This window comes from Etheostoma spectabile, chromosome 23 (assembly GCF_008692095.1).
Source record: "Etheostoma spectabile isolate EspeVRDwgs_2016 chromosome 23, UIUC_Espe_1.0, whole genome shotgun sequence".
NCBI classification, from domain to species: domain Eukaryota; kingdom Metazoa; phylum Chordata; class Actinopteri; order Perciformes; family Percidae; genus Etheostoma; species Etheostoma spectabile.
The window spans coordinates 4,643,541-4,653,523 of record NC_045755.1 but is presented as its reverse complement, the minus strand read 5'-3'; the positions used below and the strand labels follow the sequence as shown (position 1 = coordinate 4,653,523).

General features: G+C 42.7%; 2 protein-coding genes across 3 annotated transcripts in view; one reads left to right on the top strand and one right to left on the bottom strand.

Moving 5' to 3' along the window:
* The window catches only part of LOC116672791 (DENN domain-containing protein 11), a 13,063-nt gene extending 3,086 nt beyond the window's left edge, over positions 1–9,977 (top strand). Inside the window, exons 4-10 of one of the 2 annotated variants that reach the window (XM_032504657.1) lie at positions 4,224–4,380; positions 4,507–4,645; positions 5,296–5,427; positions 5,555–5,705; positions 6,083–6,151; positions 6,665–6,879; positions 6,930–9,977. In XM_032504657.1, the coding sequence (XP_032360548.1) occupies positions 4,224–4,380; positions 4,507–4,645; positions 5,296–5,427; positions 5,555–5,705; positions 6,083–6,151; positions 6,665–6,860 (844 nt within the window). In that variant the 3' untranslated portion in view covers positions 6,861–6,879; positions 6,930–9,977. Of the gene's footprint in view, positions 1–4,223; positions 4,381–4,506; positions 4,646–5,295; positions 5,428–5,554; positions 5,706–6,082; positions 6,152–6,664 lie in introns of both variants that reach the window. The other variant, XM_032504656.1, reaches the window with a different exon arrangement.
* Positions 9,780–9,983, bottom strand: part of LOC116673462 (FYVE, RhoGEF and PH domain-containing protein 4) — a 9,493-nt gene continuing 9,289 nt past the window's right edge. The window contains exon 16 of the mRNA XM_032505816.1: positions 9,780–9,966. Coding sequence (XP_032361707.1) covers positions 9,780–9,966 — 187 coding nt within the window. The remainder of the gene's footprint in view (positions 9,967–9,983) is intronic.

Here is a 9,983-nt window from a genome sequence, read left to right as displayed (position 1 = left end):
TTGTACTCTTCCTTTATCTCTAAACCCTATTCAGAATTTTGTCACACTTTCCCTTTAAAAACTGCTCTCTCTCTACATCCAGCCCCCCTTTTGCTCTCCTTCCCCTGATCCTCCTCTCTTACCTCTCCACAGTTCCCACACTCTCGGCTTCTTCTGGCCTCCAGTCATGCAGCGGTCATGCTCCTTACTCATCATTCCCCACGTAGCTTGCTCCAGATTCCCCATCTGCTGACTGCCACGGCAGTTATAGAAAGAAAGGGCTCACTGTTGGTGAGGAGGTGGTTAAGACATTTAGGAATTTCTGGATACTTTCCCATTTCTCTCTTTCCCGTCTTCCCTCTATTTCTGATTCTGAGTCTGCAATGTGTCCTCTCTTGGCACTTGCAGCTAGCGGAACTCATTAGCTTTACGGGGAAATGCTAATGATGCTAAAAAGGCTAGGAATAATAAATGGTGAAGTGTGTTGGCATAGAATAATCCAGCCTAAAATGTGTATGTAACCCTTGATACAGTAGGTGACACATAAAAAACTGGGTGTTGTTAGTTTGTGGATTCACTATTTAAGGCCAATGATCAGATTTTGTTGAAATAATCACTTAATTGACCAATAAGTTGATTGGCAGACATTTACTCAGCACATGTAAATCTGCCTGGTTTAATTGATTAGTTTGGTTTTATATCATTGTTTATTAATTATCTCTGTTTTTGATTGTCAGACAAAACAAATTAATAAAAGGTTTGTGAGATGATTGAAAAATGATATATCAAATATAGTTAAAAAGTGATTTGCATGCCCCCGTAGGCTCTTTGAAATTGTGATGGGATTTAGGCTAAACAAATAATTCCTTCTATAATAATGACAGCTGAATCACAGATTAACATAATAGTTACAGGCTTTCCTGATCAGATACAAATGCCTATACTTTACTTTAAGTAGGCTCTAACAGCAAGAGGACCAGCTTCAGGTGCCAAGAAACCCACTTACCCATGCAGTGTTGATTATTGATTTCAGAGAATGATTAATAAAGCCTAATGCTGGTTTTCTTCTTTACTTTGGTAGGACATTTTCCCCAGACACCCAGCCCACTGCAATTTAAAATAGTCCAGACTAGTGTTACTAAATGAGGGTTTCCAGGCCAAATTAATGTGTATGGCAAGGACCATTTGTTTCACAATACTGTATCACAATTTTTAAATCAAAATGACTCTCTGAGCTGAACAATTCTCATTTTGAATATATATATATTTGGAGGAAATATCAGGGTATGTGTGTATACCAAAAAGTTATAAGTGGCCTAATGCACTGCAGTGCTCCTCTAAACTGCTGAAAATGGTTAGACATACATAGACATATGTAGACAAAAACAGCGCTCTCTCTCCTGTCGGACACCGTCAACGAACAGCAGCGGGCCCACCCGACCTGTCCACTATTGCAGGAGACTTTAATAAGGCCAATCTGAAGACTGTACTCCCGAAATTCTACCAACATGTAAAGTGTCCTACTAAGGACAGAACACCCTGGATCATGTCTACTCTAACATTAAGCACGCTACAGAGCCAACCCCTCCCCCATCTTGGCCAGTCAGACCATCTCCTCTCCTGCTCCCCCCAGCCTACACACTCCTCAGACGCAGCACCAGGCCCACCATAAAGACTGTTACAACCTGGCCTGAAAATGCCCTTTCCAAACTGCTATGCTTCAGCCAGACAGACTGGGACTTATTTGAACACCAGGACTGGAATCATCACAGGAACAGTACTGACACATTAAGTTCTGCATTGGGAATTGACTGTGGACAAAACCACCGGGTCTTCCCTAACCAGAAACCCTGGATGACCAGCCATGTCCGTGCACTCCTCAGGGTCCGCGACGCGTGCCTTCAGGTCAGACGGACCGAGCAGCCCTGTGTACAGTATGCTCAGCTGACCTGAAAAGTGGAATTAAAGAGCCAAGCGGACCACAAGAAGTGCATAGAGTCCCACTGTCCAGCAATAACACCACGGGGTGTGGCGGCATACATGACATCACCAACCACGGGGCTGTGATTCACCATCAGAGACTTCAGTGCGAAGCTGGCAGAGGAGTGAATTACTTCTTTGCTCGCTTTGATCACCACAACCCCCCCAGCCCTGCCGACACCTCCACCTGGTTTCTGCACTACCCCATCCCTACCCCCATCCACACCTGGTTCCTCACCACCCCTCCACCGTAAAGGAGCCGACGTTGAACGAGTACTCCTAGCAGTGAATCCAAGGAAGGCTGCTGGCCCAGATGGATTCCTGGCAAGGTGCTCAGGGCGTGTGCTCACCAGCTCGCCCTCTCTTTGCTAGGATCTTCAACCTCTCCCTGGCCCAGGCAGTCATCCCCCCCTGCCTAAAATCAGCCACTATCATCCCAGGTGCAAAGAAGTCTCCCACCACCAGCCTAAGATTACCGTCCTGTGGCCCTCACCCCGGTAATCTGAAGTGCTTCGAGAGACTTGTTCTCCAACACCATCGGACTACCTCCCCCCAGACTGGACCCCTATCAGTTTGCCTACCGCACAAACAGATCCACAGAGGATCCTCGCCGAGCTCTCCACTCTGCACTGAGCCACCTGGAGCAGCAGCAGAGCTACGTCCGGAGCTCTTTGTGGATTACAGCTCCGCCTTTAACACATCATCCCGGACATTCTCATATCCAAACTAGTCACTCTAGGCCTCCCCCCTCTCACTTGTGCCGGATAAAGGACTTTCTCACCAATCGGCCGCAGACGGTGAGACTGGGCCCCCACCTCTCCTCCACTCGTATGTTGAGTACTGGCTCCCCACGCTGCGTGCTGACCCTCCTGTACTGCCTCTACACCCGACTGCAGTCCGACCCACAACAACAACCTCATCGTCAGTTTGCTGACACCACAGTGGTCGGACTCATCTCAAAGGGAGCGAGGCAGCCACGAGAGGAAGTCCTGAACTTGGCAGCTTGGTGTTCGGAGAACAACCTGTCTCTGAACACCAGAAAACCAAGGAGATCATCGTCGCTTCAGGAAGAGAGCACCGCCTACCCCCCTGTACATCAACGCGAGTGTGTGAGAGGGTCCACACCTTCCAGTTTCTTGGTGTCCTCATCTCAGCTGACATCTCCTGGTCAGCCAACATCACAGCGGTCTCAAGAAGGCCCGCAGCGACTACACTTCCTGAGGGTCCCAAAGTACGACCTGGACTCCAACTTGCTGCTGCCTTCTCCCGCTCATCCATCGAGAGCCTGCTGACCTACTGCATCACAGTATGGTACGGCAGCTGCACCGTGGCAGACAGGGAGAGGCTGCAGAGGGTTGTAAGTCAGCACAGAGATCACCGGCGGCCCTCTCCCCTCCCTGACGGATCTACACCTCCCGCTGCCTCAGCAGAGCAAACATCATAAGGACAGCTCCCACCCCGGCTCTGTCTGTTTGACCTGTTCCCTCAGGAAGCGCTACAGGTGCATCAAGCACGGACCAACAGACTCAAGAACAGTTTCTTCCCGAAGGCCATAACCACCCTGAACTCAACATAGCACTGACTCCACCCACAGCCCCCCCGCCCCCGGACTGTCTTCTTCATTCCGTCCGACTGTGCATATTTATGTAAACTGTTACTGTTATATAATACCTCATAGGACACTGGAATCTGTGCAATTTCATTTCATACAGTGCAATATTTAATACATTAACCTTTCCATTACTGTGCAATTTTTTTACTTAATATTGTACTTATCATTTCATTCCATCACTGTCAATATTATTAATTGAGTGTTAACACTTACCTATGCTTATTCAAGCTGATTTATATATGTATACTTGACAGTCACTACACTTTATATCTTTGATTATATTTTTGATATTTTATACTGTTATATCTATATTTTTTTGTCACTACACTAGACAGCACTACACTTTATATCTTTGACTTTATTTTTTGATATTTATACTGTTATTTTTATACTGTTATTTATATTTTTTTTTGTCAACACTGCAAAGGGATTGCTTTAATCTCGTTGCACAAGTACCGTTGTGTTATAATGACAATAAGGCATTCTATCTATTCTATTTCAATGTAACTGAAACTGTAATTTTTTTTCCTGAAAGTAAAAAGTCAACTGAAGTTAGGAAAGAAAATGCTGCTTGTATATTTGTGTAAAAATGGACATTGTAAGGTTCAGACTTTTCCCAAAACGTATGTCATTTTTTTGTCCCTTGCTGCAGGCTCCAGCTTCAGTCCCCAGGCCACTACTCTCCCCTGGAGGCCTTCTATGAGGACAAGAGAGCACTGCTGCCCCCCGGTGGTGATGGTGTTGTTATTGCATGCCCAGCCAATGCCTGGGGAGCTGCAATCAACCACAGCATGCACCCTGAAATGAAGGTAGAAACTAATGACATTTCCACGTCTACACCTACGTCAGCTGGTGTTGTTTTATTTGTTTTTAGACTTTATGACACAGTAACCTTGTGTGCCTGTGTGTGTTGTGTTTGAATACCTCTGGACCAGATCACCCACCCAGCAGGCTGCATGTCCCAGTTCATCCGCTTCTTTGGGGAGCAGATCATGGTGCTGTGGAAACTGGCTCTCCTCCGCAGACGCATCCTCATCTTCTCCCCTCCCCCTGTGGGCGTGGTCTGCTACAGAGGTGAGATTTATCAGAGGTTTAAAGGTTTGACGTTTTTGGGAGTTCTTGCCTTGAGTCAGATGAAAAGGTTAACAAACAGAAGATAACAAAATAATGTATTTCACACCATGTCAAAATATTCCTTTCATTTAGAAAAAAAGTAATTTTCATGTTTTTAATGTTTTAAAAAAAAAAGTTTTTATGTTTAACTTGGCTAAGACTGTACCCAATACTTTACAGCTCTGAACTAGAGATGGCCAAATGCAGCTTTGTGAACCAGTGTCTTTATTATCTGAGCCCACTAGATGGCGCTCTTAGTTTTAAAAGAAACGCCTAAAGGCATTGCAAATTAGTGTATTCTCAACCCTTTGTTAAACAGAGAGCGCCATCTAGTGGGCTCAGAAAATAAAGACACTTGTTCACAAAGCTTCATTTGGCCATCACAACTCTGAACCCCATCACACTTACACTACAGAAAAGTGTCTTTTACCAATTTATTTATTGTAAGAGTCTGGAGATTTCACACCGGCATACATGCTGTTTCTCTCCAGCTGTATCACTGTTGGACAGCCCACATGTTACGGACATATTCACATCCTCACACTCCTTCCTTCCCACACTCATGCATCATTTTTGTCTGTTTTCACACTCCACCCCCTCTTCCCTCTCAGTGTACTGCTGCTGTTGCCTGGCAAACATCTCCATCCCCGGGATCGGCGTGGCTGTGCCCGAGTTCCGCCCTTTCTTCTACGTTAACGTGGCCGATATCAGCGCCCTGGAGAACGAGCTGTCCTACGTGGCGTGTAAGTGGATGCTCGAAAACATTTGTGAAAAGCCACACTGAAAAAGGACTAGTTGGTCTAATATTCAATATAATTAGCAGCTCCTGTATCTTAAATCCTAAGATCCCGTTTGTGTTTGTATGCTTAGGTACTACTGAGAAGATCTTTGAGGAGAAGAAGGATCTGTATGACGCGTATGTAGACAATCAGAATGTAAAGACCTGCAGGGACGGCCTGAAGCCTCTGCTCCGCCTCAGCACAGCAGACAGGGAGAAATATCGCAAACTTACGGAACAGAGGTAGGAAAACACTGCTAACCGGACTACTGCTGCTTACACTGCATGATAATTACCAGAATGTGAATTAAAGGCTACACTGTTGCACTTAGTGACATGTTCTTTCATCACCATGAAAACATACTGTAGTTAATTTCGAGTCAACCACACATACACTGTCCTGCTGCTGTAAATACTTAAAATGTGTATAATGCGCAGTTGAAAAGTTGCCAACAAATTAATTTTTTCCTCTTGTTTGGGTAACATTTGCCAAAAAACTACAGTGCCTAGCTGTTTTAGGAGCTGAGTACACTCTGTCCTGTAGGTTTTTCCAAAAAAAAGCAAGAAATCAAGAGTGTGTCTATCTGTGTGTGTGTATGTGTGTGTGTGTGTGCGTGTAGGCAGATGTTGCTATACTCTCAGGAGGAGAATGGAGACTGTGTGTCCAGTGAAGAGGATCTCTTTATTCTGTAAGTACAACATGATTCATTTAAGCAGCCAGTGGAGTGATAACTACTGATTAACCACTGTATGCAGAGCAGACACAACTTGATCTGTTTTTGAGGACAACAGTCAGCACAGTGGCAGCTTAGAAAAATGGAATCAATGAAGTAATGAGCCTGACGGAATCAACTGACCTTTCTCCTTTTCTCCTCTATCAGAAACTGTAATTATTAAATCTCACACTCAAGGGCAGATTTGTGCTGATTTTCTTTGTGGTTTTTACCATCTTGTTATCACGGCTACTGTTCAGCATAGTGACATAAAATAAAAATCATAGGGACGTTGAAGGAAAGCATACGGGACAATGAGGATAAAACAAAAAGAAAAAGTCAACTATGTAGTTTTTTTTTTTTTTTTTTTTTTTTAATTGTTTAAAAAATAAAAATCCAATTGAGTACATTTTAGTTCTGGAGCTGGGTGTAGAACCATGTAACAACATCTCAAACTACCAACTTACTTCTGAATCTTGATTTATCCAGGTTTTTCCTGGAGCAGAACAACAGGATTTTCCAGACCCTCAGCGAGGTGGCAGGGAGTCCGGATCCCATGCTGACCCAGGAGAGTGTGAGGGCCATGGGTCTGGATCCCCACGGAGACAGGCTCTTCCTGCTCCACCTGCTGGAGATCTATGGCTATGACACCCTCCTGGTGTCAGAGCAGCTGTGCTGCAGTTGAGACGACAGATGTAGATTTCCGCCTTTCATCACTGCTGGTTTTAAAGTGGGGTTGATTTGCCTCAAGCAAACTTTGAGTGCTGCACTACTGGCTTCTTGGAAGTCTTCGGGACAGTTTGGAATTTTTCTGGTAGAACTTTGTTTTATTTTGTATATCCCCCGTGTGCTTCTTTTGTTCACCGTGGTTTTGCTCCTTCACAACCTGATGGCAAGAGCAACAACATCAGTCAACTCTCAAGTATTAAAACCTAGAGTCATGTGGTCCGTCCTACTTGATATAGCCTCATGGAGGCTTAAGATGGATTACTCACCCATGGCTGACTAAAAGTGATGCTCTGGATTGCATACAGCTGCAGTATTCCAACACTGAGACGCGTTTAAACGATATGGATGGCAGGTCCAAACCCCAAGATGATGATAAGATCAAATTAATACTAAGGTGGCTTGAACTGTACTTAGACATCAAGTTGAATGAGACTGGAGTTTTTCAGTGAACAAAATTTGTACTGAGGATTGATGTGTGAAAGAAAAAAAGAGAGGTAGCCATCCTGTAAATAATCCTGTTTTTCTTTCTTTCTAAATGTAAAGTGTGTCAGCGTATGTGTGATATAGGGTGCGCCTCTCTGCCAGTGTTGCTTTCTTTGTATCAAGTGCTGGATTCAAACATGTTATTTCTAAGCATCAATGTCCAAATCAGGGCCTCCTTTCTTGATATCTAACTTATGTCACTACAAGCAGGTCAAACCCCTTTTGTCTTCAAGAGTCACTGCTGTTTTAACTTGCATTGAATGAGACAAAATGACCAAGTTGTCATTTAATATTAACAGTTATTTCTGGCCTGAGCTAAGACCAAATCAGATTTTCTAATGATGTCATTGTCCAACAGGCAAGGGTGACGTCCACGTGGACATTGAAGCTATTTCATATGGCTTATTTGCACCGGTGCCGTCAGCTGGGCCTGCAGTTCAGAAGATTAAGCTGTTACACAAAGAGCCATGTTTAGTCTTTATATGCTTTTCTCAAATGTCCAGTTGTGTTTGCAGCTATAGTATCAAGACTTCAGGGGCCAAGTTCATAACTCCAAGTGATTCTCTCAATTCAGAGACACTGACTTGATTTATTTAACAGCTACCATCTGCAGAATAGATAATAGAGAATTGTGTAAGACCCAATACTATAAAGTTTAAGCTCTGTACATTTTGAAGTACACCATAGCCGTGTATTCTTTCAGCTTCGTTAACAGAGAGGTTGTACTTGTTGGTATTTTACGTTGTGTATTGCCGTTGGTGCGAGGTATTGCAGCAGTGATATAAAAAAAAAAAAACATGATTCTTGGTTGTTTGGAAAGGAGATGACAACCTTATAGCTGCATTTCTCAGATGTTGGCCACTAGAGGACAGCATAACTTAACTATGGCAGTGACACAGCTATTAGATTTTAATGGGTTTTAACATGTAAGCTAAACAAGGGCTTATCCAGCAAACACAAAGAAACCACATTCATGTGGAGTTGTGTTTTTTGTCTTTTTCCTTAGCTCTACTGTGGACTTCACCAACTCTGAGTAAAATAGCTTTTAGCTGCAAGCTTTTCGACTTTTTTTCCACCAGCTAGCAGATGTCAACAATAACAATGTCAGCCCGTTTACAGTGGTGCTCATAAGTTTACATGCTTTTGTTTCAGTTATAATCGCTGATTTGATTTGCATTGAGAGATGATTTTATGGAAAGTATCCCGTGCCAATCTCCATTTATGGTGAAGGGTATGTGATGATATGGGGCTATTTTAATTCCAAAGGCCAAGGGAACTTTATCAGGATGCATAGTATCCTGGATCCATGAAATAACTGGCCTTTAATAATAAAAATCTGCCTGCCTCTATGGGAATTTAACATATACTTATTCCCCCCGTATTTTAAAAAGGAAGAAAATGTATTTAATTACAATACATTATTTAATCAAAAAGAAAATTGGAGTCCTTAAAGGTTGGATTTTACTTCATTTTTTTTAATTAAGGCATTAAGATCAATTTCCAAAAAGGGACTTTTTTTATTCCTCTTTTTAGTCAACTTAAGCATGGGCATGGAAACCTATGAGCACCACTGTACCTCCATAGATCAGGTATTTAGTTTGTGATAGTCTGGGAAATTCCTTTAAAGTAACCATTACATACAGTAACTGCAATGTGAAAATACATGTACTCAAACAAGAGAAATTCGGTTGCAATAACATCGCTTTAAGTCAATCATATTGTTAATTTGCTTCTGAAATGTTTTTTTTTTTTTCTTCCTTTCTGATTGAACCAACTAAGCTAAACTGAGGCTAAAGTGACTCCACACAAACTAAAATCTAATGTACTACTACAACAGACTAATGGTAATTTAATGTTTTACTGTGATCATTTTGACCACTTTTTTTTTTTTTAATGTATTTTGTTTTAGTGGTTAGTATTTTGGGGTGTAAATATTTCCTTGTTGAAACATTATCTGTGAAGAAATGGGATCAGTTGAATGTGTTTTATAAGGCAATTATGATCCCACAGAGCCTCTGTGTTTCACTGAAACCCTCATGCTAAAGCTAACCTCGGAGCACATTTTTACGCCACATTGCATGGCACCTTAGACTATGTGTACAGAGCTGAAGCAACCATGTCTGTAGTTGAAGGAATAGTCCGACTCATGTTAAAATACCTTCACTTTATTTATTTTACTGTAAACCATTTTAGAAATAAAGTGCATTGCCACTTGTAAAGAAAACACAGTTCTCAATCTGATTATTAACAACCTTTACATTCCTAGATTTCATTCATTTTATCAAATGTTTAGTTCAAAGCTACTGTCTTTAACATCAATGGACTTTCCTTTGGTCTTATGTGAGTGTACATACTTGTAAGAGTACTTTCCATAGCGCCTGATCTCAAACATTCAGGAGTGGATTACCTCGTTGCCATTGATGATACATTCCTCACCAGTACATACGCTTCCGTCTTGGACAGTGCCGCTAATGCCACATGTGGAGCTACTGGTGGTGAAGTCATAGCCATTAGGCGTGCACTGCCTGCCTATCACTGCAACTTTCAGAACCTTCAGCCAGCCCTGTTTGACGTCCAATCTATCACAGAAGAAAGT